Raw genomic sequence first — 22,525 nt, 5'->3', positions numbered from 1 at the left:
TGACGTCAAATGCTAAAGCTTAATTCATGCAGGTCTGCAGACCAGTCAGTGACCCACCAGTAAGCACCAGGTGGTTGTTGTCATTGAGTAAAACTCCTTGTAAAACGCTTTACTGCACGCTGCTGCACCGAAAGCCTTTTTGGAACAGCTTTGCACTGCATAGTTTGTATGGAAGACGCTGACTTGTCTGCGAACAGTCACCGACTACAGGCCACTCTGCAGCGAGTCTGTGACTGCAGCACAAACTGGAAACAGAGACGCTTGAATCATGTTGATTTGGCAGTGAGGCACAACTTGTACTTTGAAGTTGTTCGTGGACAAATCTGCGTCTTCACTGCAAATGCATAGCCGCAGCAATCTGCCACTAACTGAAACGATCACTAGGAAGTTTTGGGCGTGGCACCCTGTTTGTAACTGAGACAGCCACCAACCTCCTGCAACCACTCATCATTTTTCCCTGGTTACTGGAGATTACCAGGGAGTTGCTGTCCAGTCTAGGCCTGTGTCACTACAGCTGTATCCAGTGTATGTAACAGTATTTTAGATTTTATTCTCTTAAAAACATACAAGGTACTGTGAAAATCCTTTCACATGGTATCCAAATATGTATGTTTGCAGTTTGGAGTAAAATGCAGAAGCAGCACAGGTCTGATGGGCAGGGACAGCAGGAGCTTTGATGTGATTTAAAGAAATGGAAAAAGCTGCTCGTTATAAGCACAGAAATGAGCTTTCACACATAAACACATTTTACTGAATGTGTTTGTGATGAAAAACATTTAACACGTCGTGCTAAATACCTGTGAGGCTCGTATCAGTGAGGCTGAAGGCTGATGTGAGCGTCCTGTAGGTTTGGGGTAACACAGGAAATGAAGGCAGCAGTCTAGAAAGAGCTGAGGCAGCAGCGACGAGAACAAAACGCGCTGCTGTGTTGAAATCACAAACATGATGAGAGTCCTGCTGCTCACCAGTCTTCTCCTGACAGGTACAGATTGTTTGTTGTTGGTTTGATTCTTAGCTACAGAGGTTTCTCCTTTTTTTGAGATTTGTATTCTTTAAAAGCTCTTTTAAATGTAAATGAACACGTGTCTGATGAAGACACACAGAAAGAAGTTTTGCTTCACTTGAATTACTTTTACTTTTTTATCTAATCTTTTTTTAGGATCCATTTATCCAATCGTTTTAATATTCAGAACCGATTGTGATTAAAAATGAAATCTGAAACACAGACCTCACGAAGGCAAAGCTTTTATCTCCACACAGGGTTTTGTGTGACTGGTTGGATGTGTTTGATTGTTTGCAGGTTTTCTCAAAAATAGATTTGCATGAAAAATCTACAGGAGGTGAAAAAGTCTCCCAACTTGTGAGAAAGTGAGAAATTGTCTTAATTTTCTCATGAAAATAAAATTCAAATTAAAAACTTCAAACATTTCGAGAGACTCACACGTGGAGGGAACTTTTAGTCTGTAACTTAATTAAAATTTACATTTAAACGATTAAAAACGTCATTTTATTCATTGTTATTTGTTATCCTATTTACAACTCTGACTTTTAGGTTTCCATGTCTGTTCCTAATGTTTGATGCAGATCTGCAGTTCTGAACTGTAGCCGAACAATTTATTGGCTTTTTGGGGGGGTTGTGTTTTCCTTCTTTGTTTTTTTGTCATATAATTTTTTTTAATCTCTCATTTCAAATACATTCAACAGGACGGCTGACTGTATAAAGGTGATTATAGACACAGGGGAAAATCGTTGGTATGCAATTTGGTCCTCGACCTTTTGTCATGTTGGCCTCGTGCAGGGAGTTCTCTGACCTTTTAGTCTTTAAGTCTTAAAAATGTGCAAACAGCACAAGCAGGGAAAGTCTTTCTTTGAACTGCTTTTTTTTTCCTTAAAATGAAAATTACAGACTACAAAGTTGGACTGTACTGTAAGAAAATATTAAAGAGCACAGAGGTTTGAATATTACTGCATACTAAATTGCTCCTTTTAGATCTTTCATGTCTTTCATGAAGGTTTTATCAGATTTGTTTAAATAAAAAATCTCTTGTTGACAGGTGCGAGGTGCAAAAAGGACGTGTTTGTGTACAGCACAGTTGGAGGAGACGCTCTTCTTCCATGCATGGTGTCCTCAGACTGCTCCGCCATCTCCTGGACCTTCTTTAACAAAGGCACGGACGTGCGGTTCGTCCATGAGGTCGTCAATGGGAAGGTGACGGCCGATTCAGAAAAATCCAGCCGTATGACCTTCGCATCCAACTGCTCCATCAGCCTCCGCAACCTCAGGGTGCGGGACGCTGGATCCTACGTCTGCCTGAGGAACGACCAGCCTGTCACTGACGTTTACCTCTCCCTCCTCACAATCTCGTCTTTCTCCACCTTCACCGACCTCCAGCCTGGAGGAATCCTCTCCTTGACCTGCACCTTCTTCACTTATTATGACGCAGGGAGCTGCAAGTCATACTCAAAGAGCGTGTTCAGCCTGAGCTGGGTGGATGAGGATGGGGGAAAGCTGCCCAACAACAGCAGGTTGGTTTTTTAGGTCATTTTATTTCTGTTAATCATAAAGACTATTACCATAAATAACCCATAACACATGTTGTGCTGTATTGCAATAAATGTTTTCTTTATTGCAATCATCTTAATAGATAACAATTTTTTTTATTTTAATCGTTTAAAAACAGCTAGTACCATTAAATATAAAATATGAGTAAAAGTAAAAGATTTATTTATTCTTTATCTAAGGAGGAAAATATTTCCTGTTATTAAAAAAATCTAAATTGCGAGAGTATCTGAGCGGAATTTAGATAGATGAGGTTCTAATACAGACACATACAGACAGCAAAATACACAAAATGAGATAAAGACTGAATAAAAAAAACAACCAGAATTATAAACTTGTATTTTACATTATAAAAGAAAATGTAAGTCAAATGAAATTATTGTCTCAGACCAAAACTAAAAGCAGAAATGTTCAGGTGAACACTGCCTGGTGATGAACGACAGCTGTGTGATGTTTCTCTGTCCGTTTCACCTCTGTGCAGGTACAACCTGACCAGCCACACTCGCTGCAACATCACTCTGGTGACAAAACTCCAGAAGGACGACAACAACAGGAGGTGGAGGTGTCTGGTGAACACCACAGAGAACAGCAGAGCCGTGTTTCTGGACTTCAGGTCTGCCTTTTTGTTCCAAAATAATGATGATGACAGCCTGAATCCTTCGGTCACGGCGATGTGTCAGGTGAAGCTGCCCATCAGCCGCATCGTGCTCTGTGTGGCCCTCCCGATCATGGTGACCATAGTGGCATTCTTCACGTGGAAGTCGGACCGCGAGAGGGCCAAAGCATCAGCAGAATCCTTCATGCTCCACGAGATCAACTGACCGTCCATCACTGCAGGATTTTTGTACTATTTTCACTTCTCTGGCCCCTTTTCAATCATCACATCCTCATGGATCCTGTAAGAGAATACTACTACAGTTATGTTGCAGTATTGTATTATTAATGACATATTTTATTAATAATTTGTGGAAAATTTTAATGCAAAAAAAAAGGTTCTTGTTGTTTTTTAGTTCTTTGTTTGTTTGGTTTTTTAGATTTGTTTTTACTGCTGAAATGTGAAAAAGACGTCGCCTGGATGCGATCTGTTGCTATGTTGCGTTGTTTTAAAGCCTGTATAGATCTTTCAGCATTGATGGTACATTTCCAGATGTGCAAGCCGCCGGACCAGGGGCATAATCAGACCCAACCAATATAACCCCCCAATAAAATTATGAATTATCTTGCATAAATAGGCTGTTGATTTTCTTTACTGATTTCAGATATTACCAGCAAAATAGTTGCATGTTTAATCATCTGGGAATTTACCCAAATTTATTTATTTATTTAGACAGAGATCTTGACCCCCATTGGTAAACATTATTCTGAAAAGTTTCCACAATTTGTAGACAGTTTTTTGGAGCTCGGTGAACCTCTGTCCATCCTCTCTTTTTGTTACTGACCTGTTGTTAATTAACACAGCTGTGAAATGTCCTCCAGTTGATGCTTTTTAGTACCACTTACTTTTCCAGCCTTTGTTGTCCCAACTTTTCTCAGATGTGTTGCTGCCGTCAAATTCAAAATGAGCTAATGTTTTATAGTAAAATATTTCACTTTAAACATTTTTAATGTTTTGGTGTTGTATGTTGAATAAAATGTTGGTTTATGAGATCTGAAAATAATTGCATTGTGTTTTATTTACAAACTTTGTTGACATTGGGGTTGTAATTGTCTGAAATCGCTAAAAGTGTGCGAAGATGCAAGGTCATAGCTTCACTGCATTACACAGCTACAAAGTATTACAAAGCTAAAACAAATAGTAGATCATCCAAATATCATTACTCACATTTGCTTAAATAGAAAAATAGTAAATACGTGCAGTGATTCACTGAAATATGCATATATACAAAACAAATAGGAACAACAAGAGTACAATTCTAACAAGTCTGAAAAGTCCATATTTGGCATGATCACCTTTATTCATCAGCACAGCTGTCTTGTAATTTCTATAAGTGGTCTTCAGGAATAATCCTCCAGACTTCTTTAAAGCTCTTCTTTGGATTTCTTCTGGTCTCTATCAAGATGATCTCACACTGCTACAGTGATGCTGAGTCTTTCCAGATGGTATTGGATTCCAAGTTCCCCAACATCACAGGATCCAAACCACAACAGAGCCTCTTGTAGAGACCCTCTGCTGTACCTCTCTCTTGACCTCCATCTGTCAAATTTCCTCCAAATGTTAGAGACACACTGCACATTATGTTGAAATGTGCCTAATTGTAGCTAAGTGCCTAAAGAATCAACTTAAAATAGCTTCTTTTGCTAAGTTGCCTGTTACGTGTAGACATAATACTGGTTTCTCCCTTGACTTAGAGGCTGTCTTATGCTTGAAGAGGTGAAAAGGTGTTTAGTGAAAAAGAAAGAAAATATTTTTTGCATATCAAATCTGACATAAAGCTATAAAAATAAACAAAATGAAAGTATATATAAATATTAATATCCAAAATAATAATTAAAAGATCGATGTCGCGGACACGGACAATATCAGGAAGTTACGGAAACTGTAAAGGGACAATTTATCCTGCTGCTGAATGGAAACGCTTAGCTAACTGTGTGTTCATAAACATGGCAGCACATCTGAAAAAGCGAGTTTACGAGGAATTTTCCAAAGTTGTACAGGTGAGCACATTATAACGTCTCGTCAGCTGTTGTAAACTTAGAGTTTAAACGTTAAAGAAATCGCTAAATGTTCCAATTCTGCGCCAAGTACCGTGTTAGCTAATGCTAAAAGATAGCCGCTCACAGTCACAACACAACATGGATCCTCTGAGAGTTTAGTGCGGAGGAAAAGCACAACTTATTCTGTTTAGTGCTTTTATTCTTACACACAGTATAGCACGGTATCCACTGACAGTGGCATTTTACGCTTTGGAAGCTCAAAAAGAAACCGAGTTGTTTACATCCGATTTAGCATTCATGTCAATCATTAATCCGCTAACTGAGCTCGTTCGCATGTTCTGAGTTTTTCCTGCACAGAGGAACTTTTGGCTCCTCTCAGAGAGGATTTATAGCCAAAGTAAGAGGAAACTGTAATAGCTGTTCGAAGCAGTGCTGTTATTAGCCGTTTATGCGTCATGTCATTCGTTTTTGTGGATCTTGTGGCTTCATTAAGCAACAACATCCAGCTCGCAGTGGGGCAGTTTGTTGTTAGTGTGACGAGAGTTGGCACCTCACGGTCCGAGGCTACAGTTCTCAGACAGAAAAGGGTTAACTTGCCTTTGAGGTTATCAGTGTAAACTACAAGTTTAAGCGTCGCAGCTTCTTGGAGATGAGTGAGAGGAGAGCGGAGCAGGAGATTTAAACAGCGTCTGCAGTAATGGTCACAACGCAAAGGTCTGTAGTGATCAAAGAGGAGCAGCTGATTTACTGGATGAACTATGTTCCTACTCTCACCTGTCAGCATGACCTCTCACCTGGGTGGTGACCAAAACAGTAGGATTGCAGATATACGTGGCCTAAATGAGCTGTTTCTAGAGATGGAGCGAGGAACTGAGAGAAAAATGAGACAATTGATGGTTTGAGCTTCTTACTGGGAAAGCTTTAGTACGCCTTCTGGGTGAGATGTTTCAGGCAGGTATCACTGGGGGGAGACCCCTGCGAACACCCAGGCTTGGGAACACCTCAGTACCCCCCAGAAGACTTGAAGGAGGTGAAATTAGAAAGAGGTCTGGCTATCCCAGCTTAGACTGCTGCCCCTGTGACCTGGATTAAAAAAACAACAACAACACAGGAGAACATGGATAAATGGACAGTAGCTCTTAGTATATATGGTCAAAAAGAATAGATGGCCCAGTTAGAGAAAAAAAGATTATATGTCAGGAGATTAGATGCTTTTTGTAGTTGCAACTGTGTTTTTACACTTACAGATTCCACATGAAGAAACTCCAGCCAAAAAGCTGCGTCTGTCCAAACCCAGTAAATCTGCCGCTCTCCACATTGACCTCTGTAAAGCCACCAACTCCACCGATGCCCTGCAGTACCTGCTGCAGTTTGCACGCAAGCCTGTGGAGGCAGAGAGCGTGGAGGGTGTGGTCAGGATCCTGCTGGAGCACTACTACAAGGTAAAGAGTTGTGGGTATTTTTTTTCTCCTTCTTTTTAAATTGAGTTGATAAGACCAGAATTTCTAGTGTCCTAAAAAAAAGTCAAACTTCTAATGATGACGATTCTTTCTTCCAGGAGACGGATAACTCTGTGCGGCTGAAGATTGCCTCTCTGCTCGGCCTGCTCTCTAAAACGCAGGGCTTCAGCCCCGACTGCATCGTTGACGATGCCATTAACACGCTCAGCAATGAGAGTACGACACATCTGAACATTTATCCATCTCCAACACTCAGAGAAACTTTCATAGCAAACTGTTTTGTTTCTTTGTGTGTTCAGAGTCCCATCAAGTTCTCGCCCAGCTGCTGGACACCCTGCTGGTCATTGGTACACAGCTGCCCGAGAGTCCTGCACTGAGACTGAGGCTCGTAGAGGTGGCCTACAAGGTGACACAAACACTTATTCAGAGTCCATACACAGAATTTGTCTTTACAAACTCAACAGGACTTTCTGCACAAACCAGTAAATGTCCTCCTCGTTTCTCTTCTCTCCTCTTAGCATCTCTCTGATACGTATTTTGGGGTGAGGAATAAGTGCCTGCAGCTCCTGGGATGTCTCGGCATGGTGGACGCTCCCCTAGGAAAAGAAAACGAGGGCGCGGGCACATCCTTAGGTTTGTATACATACTTATTGTATTTATTTTACCTAAAGCTTAAAATGTTAAAAATACAGAGAGGTAAATCCATCAATCCATCCTTCTGTATCTAAATTTGATGTCTGATTTAGTTTAATCCTCAAAACGTATTTATGTGTCATTATTTATTGTGCTTTGAGTTGCTGTGTGATGGTTTTTATGGCGGCCTGCTATTTTACCTCCAGGAGGATTGAGGGATGTCCAGAGCATTATCAGCGACTACTTTGGAGACCAAGACCCCAGAGTCCGCACTGCAGCCCTCAAAGCCATGGTAGGAAAACCCTGTAACCCCCCCTGCACTGCAACCAGCACTAGAGACTCATGTGTTTAGGAACCAAGCACAGTGAGCTTTAAGGAAAACAGCCCACTCTATTTTCAGGTTTCAATAACTCTGCTTGCTCTCTGTGCTGTTGTTTGTTTTCCAGCTGCAGCTGCATGAGAGAGGGATGAAGATTCATCAGATTATTTATGATCAGGTACGAGCAGAATACGTCCTCACAGCTTACTGCACTCCCACTGTAGTTTAGATGTTTAATCCAACCTTCTGTATGTATTCTTGTGTGTTTGCAGGCCTGCAGGCTGCTCACAGATGACTACGAGCAGGTCCGTTCTGCAGCAGTGCAGATGGTTTGGGTGCTCAGTCAGCTGTACCCAGAGAGGTGAGGAGACCCGGATTCTCATACTCAGTTTCAGTCAGTGTAGCTGTTGAGTTTGTTCCGCTCTCTGGATCAGAAAAGATAAATCCTAACTGCTGTCTGTAAGCACTGTCTCTGCTGAAGTGCAGAAACCTTCATGAAACTTTCATGTGTGACGACTTTATATTTAGCCCAAGGATACTTATGTTCTCGAAAGAAGAAGTAAAAATAAAACAAAACAGAAAGCTGCCAGCTTTTCTGTGCAACAGATAATTCCAGCAGAGTGTTGTTAGGTCCAAACCCTTTTAAAAACATCATTTACAGCTAAAAGATGAATAATAAAGTAAAAGTCCCTTAACCTTCAGTATATGTGTTATTCTTTCCAGTGGTAGGTTTGATTATGGTTTATCCAGAACATTTACTCTGACTTTTTCACAAAACAGTATTGTTGGAAAAACTGCCGTTCATAAATGTTTGTTTTTTATATTTTCATGTTCCTTCTGGATACAAACTTTGCTTGTAAGCAACATTTCTCCAGTTTTTCTGATTTGTAGCTTGTTGATGTTTCCGTCCAATCAGCATTGTACCCATCCCATCATCCAATGAGGAGATCCGGCTGGTTGATGACGCATTCGGTAAGATCAGTCACATGGTCAGCGATGGTTCCTGGATGGTTCGGGTGCAGGCCGCGAAAACATTGGTGAGTAAATAAAGTCTTCCATGACAACAACAACATCATCAGCAATTAAGTCAGTTTGATATACCGACCACAAACCTAGAAGAAGTCCTCACACGAAGAATCCACAGGTGGACCCATGTGTCCTCATATCACTGTAGAAACGATGTAATGCATCACTGAGGATGGCTCACCCACCACTCAGGAATCTTAATCCACATATTTACAATCTTTACTGAGTTTGCTCTCATTAAGTGGAAAAATGCCTGAAGATTAATGATGGGAAAGAATCTGTGTGTGTGTGTGTGTGTGTGTGTGAGGCAAATGGTGTGGGCGATCGTGGCTCAAGAGTTGGGAGTTCGTCTTGTAATCGGAAGGTTGCCGGTTCGAGCCCCGGCTTGGACAGTCTCGGTCGTTGTGTCCTTGGGCAAGACACTTCACCCGTTGCCTACTGGTGGTGGTCAGAGGGCCCGGTGGCGCCAGTGTCCGGCAGCCTCGCCTCTGTCAGTGCGCCCCAGGGTGGCTGTGGCTACAATGTAGCTGCCATCACCAGTGTGTGAATGGGTGGATGACTGGATATGTAAAGCGCTTTGGGGTCCTTAGGGACTAGTAAAAGCGCTATATAAATACAGGCCATTTACCATTTAAAGTGAAGCTTTTATGTTCTCGTGTGTCAGGGTTCGATGCTGCAGGTCAGTCCTCACTTCCTGGAGCAAACTTTGGATAAGAAGCTGATGTCAGACCTCAGGGTGAGTTAATTTTTTTATCTGACAGTCTGTAGCAAAGTGATGTTGATCGGCACAGCTCCGCTCACTCTCCTTTATTCCTCTTTTCCATCCAGAGGAAGCGCACAGCCCATGAACGAGCCAAGGAGCTCTTTGCTTCCGGAGAGTTCTCCTCTGGCAGGAAGTGGGCCGATGACGCCCCGAAGGAGAAACTGGACACGAACACAGTCAACCTCATCGCCTCGGGGGCTTGCGGAGCCTTCGTCCACGGCCTGGAGGATGAGATGTTTGGTAAAGGAAACCCAGCAGAGTTTTGGATGATACGTTCACTGAGTTCAGGCTGCTACAGCTAAACGTTCTCATAAATGTCTCAGGAGGTTACAGAGAACTTTAAAATGTTGTTTTAAATAATTATCTGCCAAATGATAAGACCTGCTGTGATGCACAGACTGCTATATAGCAGGTAACTCTGCCTGTGCATTGCATCCATAGATTCCATACTTGTAGCTTGCTAACTACACTTACTACCATTAACTAGTAACTCCACCCGCACGTCTAAATGTGGTCACGTCTGGCTCCAAAGAAATGGTGTGGTGTGGCAGTGGACAAAATGAAGCTGAGTGTCTGCAGATATAAAGAGTTGAATGATTGAAGTAAATGCTGTTTTCTGTCTCCAGCCTCTGTTGAGGATTCATTTTTCTCTTTTTGCTGAATATTTTCTGGTGTTTTAAACTTTGTTTCAGAGGTTCGTATTGCAGCGGTGGAGGCGTTGTGCCAACTCGCTCGGTCATCTCCGAGCTTCGCCGAGAAATGTCTCGACTTCCTGGTCGACATGTTCAACGATGAGATCGAGGAAGTGAGGCTGCAGTCCATCCACGTGCTGAGAGAAATCTCCACCCACATCACGCTCAGAGAGGACCAGCTGGACACGGTGCTGGCCGTGTTGGAGGTATAAGAGCGGGGAAACGATCTGGAATCACAAACCCGAGTGATGTTTTTGTGTCTGACTTTTCACCATCTGTGCACAGGACTCGTCTCGAGACATCAGAGAAGCTCTCCATGAATTACTGTGTTACACCAACGTCTCCACTAAAGAGTGCATCCAGCTGGCTCTGCTGGAGCTGCTCAAGAACCTGAACAAGTATCCCACCGACCGCAACTCTGTCTGGAAGTAAGAGTCTACAGCCCAGTGTATAAATAACTCTGCAGAGCTGCCATGAGTTAAGCTGATGGTTTATTTATTTCTTTTTTAATTTTCTACCTTCAGGTGTTTGAAGTTCCTGGGATCCCGCCATCCTACGCTGGTGTTACCGCTCGTTCCTGAACTGCTCAGCACACATCCATATTTCGACACGCCAGAGCCAGACATGGACGATCCGGCCTGTATCCTTCACACACCTAAAGATCTCAAACACACACAGAGGAGCAGGAACCTGAGTAACGCCACCCACCGAGGGGCTTCGCAGGTCATCCATTATGACCTGTTGGTGCAGTTTGGCTGCTTTGTCTCTGCTCTACTGCTGTGCGCTGCGTTTCCTCGTCCTTGACTCCGTTGATCTCAGATATCGCCGTCCTGGTGTTGGTGTTCAATGCTGCCAAGTCGTGCCCCACCATGCCGGCGCTGTTCTCCGACCACACCTTCAGACACTACGCCTACCTGAGGGACAGCCTCTCCCACCTCGTGCCGCCGCTAAGAGTGAGAACTGAAATACTGCATCACATTACAAACTAGCAGCATTAACAGCTGCTTCACAGTCGGGATGCTTGATTTTTTTTTCTCAATCATGTTTCTGAGAAAATTGTCCGTCAGACCTGGAAAACACGGTCAACCCGACAGCAAACAGCACCTGCACTTCTGTGTCATCAGACTGATGCTGGTGACGCTCACGGTCCTTCCTGTCACTTTCTGTCTTTTAGTTGCCCGGCAGGAAGCAGGTGTACGGTCTCGACTCTGTGGACTCGGGTCCGGGTTCTGGTTCTGTGGAATCTGCTCAGCTCTTCCTTCAACAAAGTCTCAATAGAGTCAGCACCATCCAGAACCTGGAGGCACCTGGAGCCCAGGACCTGCTGGACTTGACCATAAGGTAAACGCACACAGTGAAGTGTGCACACGAAGCACGCAGGAAGGATTTGTGCTGTCACATTTTGAACATGTTTTATGAATGAATGCCAGAAATCCCTTCGATATTTTTTTTCTTGCAAACGTCAGATCATGAGACTTCCTGATATCCTGAATGAGTAACTGTAGGGATGTGATTGTTATTTGTGAGTAAATGAGTCGTTAACTGGTGTCTGCAGAGACCTGCTGCGGCTCGGGGAGCTGCAGACGGAGCTTGCTGGAGCTGCTGATTTCTGTGCTACATACCTGCGCTGCCAGCTGCTGCTAATGAAGGTAGGAGTGTGTTTCTGCTGCGGTTCTGAGTGTCTGCAAACAGACCTGTTCTTCAGATTCAGAGCTCTGTCCCTCGTTTCTTCAGGCTCTGCAGGAGAAGTTGTGGAACATGGCCGTCCCTCTGTGCCTCAAACAAAACGTCACGGCCACAGCAGCGGCTCAGCAGGTCTCACACACACACACACACACACACACACACACACACACACACACACACACACACACACACACACACACACACACACCTGTAACAGCAACAGTGAGATCATGTGATGTGTGCGACTGTGTTTGTAGATCTTGGAGGAAACCTACAAGCTGGAGTTTCTGTACAGCGGCTTGGAGAGCAGACAGGTGGCCACCATACATCATGTTCGACTCCAGGCCAAAGCTCTGCAGCTCGTCCTGACTGCTCGCACCAGACAGGGGTAAACACACACACACGTGTGCACGCACGCACGCACACGCACACACACACACATTCTGTACATACTTCCCAGCCTGTGTCTCTCCTCAGGTTGGATCTCCTCATCAGCAGCTGCGAGAAGTTTTTGCAGGATGTCGAGTCTTTTCAGAGGTATGTTTTTTTCATTCTTTGTCTTTTTCAGACAGTGAGAGTTGAACTCGGCTCAGTCCATATCAGCTGGAGATTCATGTAATCTGTTGATGGTCTGTGTGTTATCGATGCAAAGGACAGTGTCGGACTGTCCTGACTCGCTGTCGGTGTTTCGTGCCTCCCTCAGGCTGTTTCTGACCGAGCTGCCGCACCTCCAGGACAGTTTTGTGGATAAGCTCTTGGAGCTGATGCCGCGCCTGTCGTCCTGTAAGCCAGTGGAGCTGGTGAAAATCCTGCAAACGACCCTGAGACAGAGCGGCCTGCTGCAGCTCAGACTGCCCGAACAGGTGCGGTGAAAACACTGAAGCATCACAGCACGAGTTTTCATGACTGAAATCCATACAGCACTCATCTCTCCTTCAAGCTCGTCTCCCAGTGCTTCTGTTTAAGTGACTCTTTGGAAGGCTTTCTTATACCAGTTATTACACATCGCTCTTTATAAGGCGCTCTCAAGCATGCACATAACCAAGTGCTTACATACATGATAGAGTTGACTCTGTTGAAGTAGCAGATTATAACCAAGAACAACAGTGACCCGCCCACCCTGGGGCTGTGGCAGCAACTAAACTTTCAAAATAAGAGTGGCCCTTCAACTTGAGCTTAATTTGGGGTGATTTTATTCATCTTGACCAAACTCTCACTCAGAAATCTCAAACATCAAAGCACAACTCAAATTATGAATTTGTCTAATTCACATCAGCACGCTCGTGGTTTCACGCCTGACCTGGAGACCCAGCTGTTACCTCCAGTTATAATCTCTCACATTCAAAGTTTATCTTTAAGTTTAAGTGATGAAATTATTAGAGATGGAGCGATCCGATATTATGTATCGGTGTGATACACACAAAACGCGCTACTTGGCGTAACCCAGCTCGGCGCATCGGAGCAGTATGTGTCACGTGATAGAGCGGCTGTTGTCGAGACCTGTTGGCGGTCTGTTGGAGCATTTGGAGCCTCGCTACATGCTTCCTAACCGCGGCATTTCATCTCGGCGAAAACTATCCCAGAGAAGTAAAGCAAGTGTGTAAGTTCATCCCTGAATGTTTGCAGAGTATTTCCACGTTAAGCTTAACAACTGATATATTGAGCCACAGCTGGACTGGCCATCGGAGCTCCATATTGAGGTGAAAAGGAAGCGATTTGTCCCGTAATTCAGCTAGAATTAAAATATAGACACGAAGCTGGAGTTATTGTGTCTTTGCTGCGCAGTTGCATCTACTTCTCTCATTCACTCCCCCTCCCTCTCCTGTTATTACTTCAAACATGAAACTGATCAATGATCAGCTGATCGGCTTTTCTGCCGCAAGTCCGTCTTTCTTGTTTGTTTATCGCCCACTTTGCACTAGAAAGAGGAGACCAGCGGATAAACAACAGCAGCACGTTTAAGCGTGATCAGCTGTTGTTAGAAATTAATATTAAATAAATTCTATCAGCTGATGTTTGCTGGAGCCACAGCTGTAAAGCTGCTGGTCATGATGTGGGTTTGGATATGTGGTGAGAGGGAAACATGAAGATGAAACCAGGAGATGTCCTTACTGAATCATCAGAGCTGAACAGGTGATGGAGAAACAGGTTCACCTTTTAGGTGGCATGGATGAGTTGAAGTTATGAACTGTTTCTGAGAGACAAATAACACCAGGATCCTTTTCTATGTAGCTGACAGCTGGTAACTGTGCAGGGGCGGGTCTAGCAAAGTGTTGTCAGGGGGGCAGGTAGGGCATTGACAGGGAGAGGGGGGCACAAAGAAATACTTTTCTTTGTTATGTCATTTATAATCTTTGAATAAATAATTATCTGAATCTTACAACAAACGTGGTCATCTGATTAAATGTATAGAAATCCATTATTGTATATAGTAACTAATAAGTCTAATATACACCCTAGTAAGCCATAGTACTTTTTCCCCATCTGTGCAGTCTGCAGTTCTGTTGAAGAAAGATGATGAATCTATTTAATTATTGTAGAAAAATAATTGATTTCTGTGCATTTGTTTTACACTTGCATTAAATTAAAGTTGATTACATCGATTAAGGGCGGGGGGTGGTTCCCTAATATTTTTGCTGGGAGTTGGCAACCCTATTAGTTAGGTAGGTAAGTACTCTTTAAAATACCAGAATGGGGGATGGTGCAGGTTTACGTTTATTAGATTGATCAGTGTTGCTGAACAGTATTTTTTGCATACAGGTATAACAGAGTAGCTTCGTTTTCTTGTTTTTTAAAACTTGAGTATGAACTTATACAAAATGCAGCAAGATATTTATAAAAAACTGTTTTATTGATTGCAAAATACACTATATCGGATTCATATCGGTATCAGCAGATATCCAAATTTATGATATCAGAATCGGTATCGGACATTAAAAAGTGGTATCGTGCCATCTCTATAAATCATAAATGTGTAACAGGTCAGACTGAGACATGGAGCGATCTAAAAACAGCAGCAGACTCCAGATGGCACGATAAGATTACAGAGGTGAACTTTCAGAATAAAGGTCGATCAAAGCTGGAGCCACTCTATATTTGAAACTAGTTCTTGAAATCTTATTTGCATGAATGCATTGTTTTAATTTAAATGTTCTTTTCCACCTGATATTTCCATTTATGAATAAAAGATTTCTGCATTTTTATGGACGGAGTTCCTGAACTTTGAGCCTCAGAGACTGCAGCGGTGGTGTGGTTTGAGTTTTGTTTAATTTATTGCTGGTCATCAGATCCATCGGGCGACGGCGACCATCATTGAACCAACGGGGGAGTCTGACAACCCACTGAGGTTCACGTCTGGCCTGGTGGTGGCGTTAGACATTGATGCAACGCTGGAGCACGTCCAGGACCCCCAGAACACGGTGAAAGTTCAGGTCAGTTTGATGTGACGCCAGAAAGAAATCACTTCATCTACTTGAATCCCCCCCAAAACTGCTGTGAAGTGCCAAACCAACAGGTGGTGATCTGACTATAGAAGTGTTGGCCTGCAAACAGCGAACAGTCTGTCAGCAATAAGATCATTTAACAGTGACGGGGGTCATTCAGATGAGTTTTTCTGATTGTTGATTTTGAGGCATTTGTCCTTGTTATTCAAATTTTTTTTAAATTTTTTTTTTCTCGACCTCGTTGTCGATCTCTGTCTCGACATGTAAGTGTTTGTGATTAGTGTTTAAAGACTATAGATTGTGTGGGTCAGCTGTAAACATGTTGGATTAATAAATTAATCCGAATCTGAAAGAGATCAAGGCGCACACCTTTGACACTGCAAGACAAAAATCTTTCTCTAAAGTGTCAGTCTGTCCTAAAACACTGTATGTGTGGATAAAAGACCAAAACACACAAAGTTTTGAGCGTGTAGGTTTTAAGCTTTAAGGTATTTAACAAAAATATTGCATTACCTGTTTAAAACAATGGCCACAGTCTTCCATTCATCCACAAATTAATTGCTCTCACACTGCGGGTATATTCTAGTGCTTCCAGCAGTTGTGGTTAGACATGCTTTTGTTTCCCCACTGATGTAAACGAGGCCTCGACAGTGCAGAGCCACTGACATCAAGCTCGGCTTACTTACAAACCTGCCAGCGAGTGCAGCTTAAATCAGGCTGTGCTGGTCATCATCCAGCCTTATAAGCACTGATTGGTTTGCATTTTACACCCAACATGAATGTTTACTACTCGCTGCCTCTGCAGGTTCTGTATCCAGACGGCCAGAGTCACGTGATCCATCCTAAACCTGGAGACTTCAGAAAGCCCGGCCCCCACAGACACAGACTCATCACGCAGGTTTACCTCTCACACACAGCGTGGACAGGTCAGTTAATAACATGTTTTTTGTCCTTTGAATATAAAGTTATAAAGCGTCCAAACTAGTAAAAACTCTCGCTCCATCGTCACTTTGTTTCCTCCCCTCGTGTCTCTGCCTCAGAGCCGTCTCAGATCGAGGTGCGTCTCCTGCTGGCCTACAGCTCCTCCTCAACCTCCCTGACCTCCCCTTCCAAGCTGGGGTGGAGCGAGAACTTGGAGAGCCTCCCACCAGCAGAGGCCGCCGTCGAGGGAACGATTCCATTCAGCAAAGCCGTTAAAGTCTTCATCATGCCCAAGCCCGCACGACGCTAACAAAGCGCCTCAGCTTTAACGTGCAGGACTTTTCTTCTTCTGTTCATCTCTAATTATAACTGTACAGGAAACCACTCTCATTAACGGTCAAGCTGTAGGAAGCACAAGACGGGGTTTTATGGAAAAAGCTTTTTGTATTCAATTATAAAGAAGAAGTCAGGTGGTCAAGTTTCATTCTCCACTTTTATTTTGTCACATGATGAATCAAACTGAACTCCTCCCTGTTTAGACAGCAGGTAACATCCATACATTTCAGCTTTTATAACATGTGACTGCATCTAAAGTCAACTCTAGAAGAGCTTTCTAAGATGCTCTACATTCTTTTCTGCCACCACCTTTAAAATAACTTTTCTCAGAGAGAAGGTGACTCGATTTGTGAATTCTCTTGTTTAAGATGTTTATTTACTTAAAGATTTGACTCTGTGTTAACCACAGTTTGGATGTTCTCTCTGTGCGGGTCTCTCCACCTGATTTTAAAATGGCCACAGGTGTGAATGGACCTAGTTTCTGTGCTGTGATTGGCTCCTGCTGAGCCTGTGGACAGAGACTAAGCCATGAAACAGCTGCAGGCAAAGATCAACAATCGTTCCACACGTTTACCTACAGAAACTCTGTTTCAACTGTTATCGGTGGCTCTTGTTGTTTGAAGGCTTCTTTTGTGCTGAATTCATCAGCAGATGAGTTTGGGCTTTTAAGGCAGGCAGGAAGCACACGGCTGTAAAGGAAAGAGTGCTCTCTAATGTGCAAAGCATGGAAAACTAATGAGCCCTGTAGCACAACAGAAAGCAGGAGAGTCTATCAGTCTATGCCCATTATTGTGTTTTCATAATCAGGAAGTCACAAATGCAAGTGAGACTAAAATTTAGTCGGCAGCTTGTTTGCATCTTCACAGTGAACTCAAAGCTTCAGCACCACAGTGGGATATTCTCTCTACAGTGAAAAAGCTTGTAGAGTCCTCCTCAGGTGGCCATGTCAGCAAGGTAAGGGTGACATCAGCAGGTGGAGTGGAAAACCCCGCCCACCTTTGCACCCTGGCCGGCCAGTTTGTTGTATTCAGCGACAGCCTTCTCCGTCTGGAAGACTTTTACATCAACGCCTTTCTGCTTCACAAAGTCCAGGGTGGAGGAAGGAACCTGTTAGAGGAGACGATGGTGTGAATACAGTCTGACAAGCACAGCTCCGCTCCAACCACATCCACACACAGGAAATCGCCTTTCAGCCTCCAAAGAACGACCGTATTAGCCAGATTATTTGAATGGATGAACCACCAAGTCTGCAGTCTCATTCTTTTGTGATACTTTATCTAATAGGAGCAGCTTGTGCAACATGACTCGGTCATACAGCAGCTGAGCGTGGGATCTGTTTTATTACATCAAAGTAACAGAAAGCAAAAACTCTTTAAAACAAACAGAACAAAGGTGCTAAGACTCCAACCAAACTATAGTTTATATTTTGGCTTTATTATGTTTAAAGGAATAAATTGGTCTGTTTTACCTGCAGAGCCTCGCTCATGCCTCTGCCAATTACCAGCAGGTCGATTCCCTTCTTCAGCACCTCATCTAGGTCAGCAGGTTGCACTCCAGGGTAATGCTGAGGAGCATAAAGCTCAACATCACAAATTTGCCTCAGAGCTAATTTACAGCAGTCCGTCCTCATTTGGATTCTGGTTTCACTTACGTCAGTCCCAGTCTCTCTCCAGTCCCAGGCTCGGCTCCCTCCAGGCCAGACCTTACAGTCCTTGTAGGTGGAGGAGCATCCCTTCACCTTCATGTGGCCCCAGGAGAGCGAGGCGATCTCTGGAGAGGACATGTTTCTTTGAGGCTACCTGCTGTAAGACAAAATAAGCAGTTAGCACAGCTTCTGAAACAGTGTGACAAGATTTCTACAAGCCATCGAAATACTCTGAAAGGTCTCATTAATGCAAGTTTGCCACAACCAGCAGGAGTGATTTATGTGCCCTTGTAAAATGTTCCCCTGCAGGTCAATAACAAAACTACAACTGACTACTACAAGAACAAGAGGGCCTACGTGAAACGTGCTGCTGATAATTCAGTTACTACTTCAGGTCCAAAGTTCTTTTACTTGCATTCAATCAAGTTTGACTCATTAGGAGGTTTATACTGAACCGGTGTATAACAACACATAACAGCAATAACTTGTGTAAATACAAGAATTCGATCAATCAGATCAAATTATTACATGTAAGCTGCCCTGTACAAACTGTGTACTTAGCACAGGCAAATTAGATGCTTACTTTAGCACACATAGATTGCACAGGGTTTAACTAACACACACACACTCAGTATCGTCAGCAACTAAAATCCTTGTCCTGCCATTTCTGTAAGTCGTGAGCTGACTGGGTCTATTTTTATACTTCTCACTTTTAACTCCAAACCAATATAAACCTGCTGTCAAACTCACTTACTGCATCTATTCAAACCGTACCAGACAAAATATTTACACAAACTAGCTGAAATCCTTTTAAAACAGTTTGTTAGGCTGTAACAGGAAAACATGAAGCTAAAGTCTGTGCTGCTGCTTACCCGTCTCGATGTCAACTCACTGAACACACCCCTCAAGTCGTTCTTCCTCCCGTAATTAAAGGGACACGGACTAACCTGCGAGCTGTAACAGTCAGTCTATGATTGGTTGTTAATTATCAAGGTGCTGGAGCTGAAACATCAGCCTTAGTAATAAAGTTTTCTGCACAGCTCACACAACCCTGAGTTTACCTGTGGACCTTAGGCTTGTGTGTTTCGTAGGTTTCAGTTCAGTTTCAGTCTCTTTAATAAAGTGGAATATTACCTGAAACATTTTAAATACACAGACAGTCAACAATATGTCACCTTATGTGGAACTGTCCTCCTGTGTGACCTGTCTGCACCCTTTTGAAAACTAGTTTCTTAATTCACAAAGTTACAGAAGTATTGTGAACGTTAACATGAAAAATGTAAAAAAAAAAAAAAAAGAAAAGAAAAGCAGCAACTGTGACTTTAATCTTATATACCCAAAACATTGTGATACCAGAAACTATTATTCATTAATTAAACTAGTGGACTAAGCATGGACTCTTTAAGGGGACTGAAATAAAAACTACAAATACTACACTGATATACTGTGCTGTGCATGAAAACACCCTACCATACGCAAAATCCAGTGAACTCACATTTAGGGGATGTTTACGGTACGGTGCAGCATACTAACAGATCCACTCGAACACTGCTAATGAACGTAGCTAGTTAAGCTTGCATTGTTTTTCCACATGTTTAGGGGGGTGCACCATTCCTGGAGATACTGCAATACCAGGTCGATGCGCGGAGTGGACGGAGCAAGCCCCTATTCCATCTCCCTGTTCCAAAAATCAATTTAATATATGGTCCCCGGGTAGGGGACGTATCAGATATTAAACTGATAAGAACAGATACTACACTTGATCTTAGCCAAAAGGCCGAGAAGCGATACCGGGAATACGTCGGAGCAGACGGAGTCACTCCCCGCACCCTCTCCCTGACTCGCGGTCCGAAATCCGAAGTTAAAATTCAACAGTAACGTTTACCGTACAGTTTATGAAATAAATACAAAAACATTAAACTTAAGTAGAAGAACGAGTCGAAGAATCGCTACAAACAAAGTTATTTAAGAAACAGCTACGTCTTCCTGGTGGCTTCCTGGTTACGTAGTCTGCAATTGTCCAATCACAAACCGAAGCAGCAACAGAGCAAAAGGGCTACGAAATTTAACATTAAATTCCGAATTTACTGATGTTATCCCTGAAACCTGTCAAATAATTATTACCGAGTCCTCCGAAGGTGAAATTCACGTGGGTAGTCCGTGTTTCTGTTACAGGCTGCGAGGAGCCAGTGCTGCCGCCATTTTGGTCCAGAGAAGCCGCGCCTCCTCAACTCGATTCATTTCATAGAAAACAAAATATCGTAGTAAAATAAAGGAGCTTGTGTAGACTAATATATTATGCAACATTTAAGTTGTAGTTCATTTAAATTATTAAAATTTAAAGAAAACACGTGACACGTTTAAATTTGAAAAGTCAGCAAAGAAATTAAACATTTGTAGCGCGATTTTCCTTCGCCTGAGTTAACTAAGCAGAGTACAGCAGCAATAGTTGCATCCGGTAGTGATTGAACAGAGGGAACACTGATAATATAATCAAGTTTAATACGTTTTGGGTACGATAAATCTTCACCTGTGAACTTCTACTGCATCTACAGGCCAAAGATTTACTCTTTAAACGCGTAGCGGTGTCTGTGGGAGAACAATCAGGTCACAAACCTGCAAATATAACCGCGGCCAGTCTGCTCTGAAGAACAAATCAAGTCCCAGCAACCTCTGCTAGACACAAACCATCAACAATAGCAAGGACAGACAACTGCTGGTAGCAGAACTCGTTTCATGTTATGCACGTTTAGCTGTACAAAACACAAACACGCACAAGACTAATTTGCACTGAAATATTTCAAAATAAATCAACTAAACAAACAAACGAAGACCTAAAACCCAGTTTCATTTTCATTTATATTGCACCAAATCACAACAACAATTGCACTTTATATTGTAAGGTACTCAATAATACAGAGAAAAGCCCGACAAGAATTTGGCTACAGTAGGAAGGAAAAACTCCCTTTTAACGGGAAGAAACCTCAGCCAGAACCAGAGACTGGTTGAGGGTGTGGGGAGGGCTTTGAACTGGTTTCCAGGAATCTTGAGCAAACATTAACAGAAAACCCATTAAACCAAATATGAAAAAAAAGACTGACCTTAAAAGGGACTTGAAATGCTACACATATACAGGTTAATTTACACCACTCAGCCCTGCCCTCAGAAAGCGAGACAGATGGAGCAATGTCTGAAGCTGGATTTAAGAAATAAGCGCTTAAAGTTCAAGTTTTAAAAACATGTTTAGCGGTTTAGCTAGCTGCACTCAAACAGGAAAATCCAGCTGTTAACGGTAATGCTAGCAGAGGCCGTTTTCTAGACCTCTCAATTCTTCAGAAGAGCTGCGTCAGACAAAACAAACTGTCAGTGGGTTTCCTCCCTTGGATGAAGACGTTGCTAGTAATGTAACTATTGGCCGGTCATCTGGAAATATAACAAATCCTCCCGCATGTAATATTTCCATCTCCACAGGAAATGACAAATACAAAATAATGAGGAGGTGCTAGAGGGATCAATATGTCTCACTCTTTTGTCACAGGCGTTCCTCAGCACGAAGCACCAACTGTTTATGTTACTCATTGATAAAGAAGAAGCTGGAAAAAGAAAACAAAAAACCCCAAAAACCCCACAATCCTTCAGATACATGGCCGATTTTAAAATCATGACCATGAATGTCAGGGGATTACAAAACCCAACAAAGACAGCAGTAGTTTCTTCTTACCTGGCAACATTTGTTTTTGACATATGTTTGTTACAAGAAGGACATTTAAAAGATGATAGTGATATACTGCTGTTTTCCAGAGAATGGGTCAAGGGAGAATCCAGATTGGAGTGAGAGTGTGTGTCGATATTGACAGTAAAGAACATAGAATAATTAACATACACGCAGATGCAGAACCTCCAGTTCCTAAGGAGTTATTAGCCAATCTAGACATACATTTCATGACAAATGAAGCTGTTGTGGAGGGTGATTTAAATGGCTCAGTAGACAGAGGTAAACATCTTTTGCTGCTAAAATTATTTATAAAGAATTTGCTTTACTAGACGATTTTAGGGAGATATGTAAGGATGATCCTGGAGATACTTGGGAAAACATTAGAGGAATAAAACCCCAGTTAGATTACATTTTTACTACAAGCAAATACGGTCTGCTAATATTTCTTAGTTTTTTGTTCATTCTTAGCAATAACAATCGTCCCCACAATACACACCCCTCGTCCAAAGGCAGCCTGTCACAACGCGCTCCATCCGGAGATGGACCCCAGAAAAGGAGGATGCTCTGAGAGACTGCTATGACACCACAGACTGGAATGTGCTCCTGAGCCCACATGGTGAGGACATAGAGGGGGCGACACACTGTCTTACAGACTACCTCAACTTTTGTGT

At 42.8% G+C, this 22,525-nt stretch overlaps 3 protein-coding genes and 1 non-coding gene across 6 annotated transcripts; 2 read left to right on the top strand and 2 right to left on the bottom strand.

Annotated features, from left to right (window-relative positions):
• The first annotated feature begins 877 nt into the window (after positions 1 to 877).
• On the top strand, positions 878 to 4,218 carry LOC102308950. Of its 2 annotated transcripts, none has more exons than XM_005937968.2 (3): positions 878 to 982; positions 2,055 to 2,526; positions 3,042 to 4,218. In XM_005937968.2, exons 1-3 carry the CDS (start codon positions 943 to 945, stop codon positions 3,379 to 3,381), a joined length of 852 nt encoding a protein of 283 aa, XP_005938030.1. In that variant the 5' UTR covers positions 878 to 942; the 3' UTR covers positions 3,382 to 4,218. The 2 variants fall into 2 exon arrangements, with proteins under 2 accessions (XP_005938030.1, XP_042082957.1); XM_042227023.1 differs by lacking the exon at positions 878 to 982 and adding an exon at positions 1,133 to 1,368.
• Positions 4,219 to 5,080: 862 nt separating this feature from the next.
• Positions 5,081 to 19,900, top strand: ints4 (integrator complex subunit 4). Its single transcript, XM_005937973.3, has 24 exons — positions 5,081 to 5,215; positions 6,463 to 6,657; positions 6,774 to 6,891; positions 6,975 to 7,081; positions 7,194 to 7,308; positions 7,515 to 7,600; positions 7,755 to 7,805; positions 7,900 to 7,988; positions 8,544 to 8,664; positions 9,318 to 9,389; positions 9,482 to 9,656; positions 10,109 to 10,314; positions 10,394 to 10,536; positions 10,633 to 10,748; positions 10,928 to 11,061; positions 11,283 to 11,449; positions 11,664 to 11,757; positions 11,843 to 11,923; positions 12,052 to 12,182; positions 12,272 to 12,331; positions 12,498 to 12,657; positions 15,082 to 15,225; positions 16,043 to 16,163; positions 16,278 to 19,900. Exons 1-24 carry the CDS (start codon positions 5,162 to 5,164, stop codon positions 16,466 to 16,468), a joined length of 2,931 nt encoding a protein of 976 aa, XP_005938035.2. The 5' UTR covers positions 5,081 to 5,161; the 3' UTR covers positions 16,469 to 19,900.
• Positions 16,633 to 18,282, bottom strand: aamdc (adipogenesis associated, Mth938 domain containing). Of its 2 annotated transcripts, XM_005937969.2 has the most exons (3): positions 18,146 to 18,282; positions 17,963 to 18,058; positions 16,633 to 17,601 (listed from the first exon to the last, which is right to left on the bottom strand). In XM_005937969.2, exons 1-3 carry the CDS (start codon positions 18,275 to 18,277, stop codon positions 17,461 to 17,463), a joined length of 369 nt encoding a protein of 122 aa, XP_005938031.1. In that variant the 5' UTR covers positions 18,278 to 18,282; the 3' UTR covers positions 16,633 to 17,460. The 2 variants fall into 2 exon arrangements, with proteins under 2 accessions (XP_005938031.1, XP_042082956.1); XM_042227022.1 differs by having other exon boundaries at positions 17,963 to 18,277.
• On the bottom strand, positions 19,738 to 19,928 carry LOC121815543. The gene has a single exon (XR_006055172.1). It is a non-coding gene; the product is annotated as a U2 spliceosomal RNA (small nuclear RNA).
• Positions 19,929 to 22,525: the final 2,597 nt, after the last annotated feature.

Source organism: Haplochromis burtoni, unplaced genomic scaffold (assembly GCF_018398535.1).
Source record: "Haplochromis burtoni strain Fernald_Lab_line unplaced genomic scaffold, NCSU_Asbu1 Contig_238, whole genome shotgun sequence".
NCBI classification, from domain to species: domain Eukaryota; kingdom Metazoa; phylum Chordata; class Actinopteri; order Cichliformes; family Cichlidae; genus Haplochromis; species Haplochromis burtoni.
Note: the sequence above shows the minus strand (reverse complement) of the source record. Positions and strands in the feature narration are given on the sequence as shown.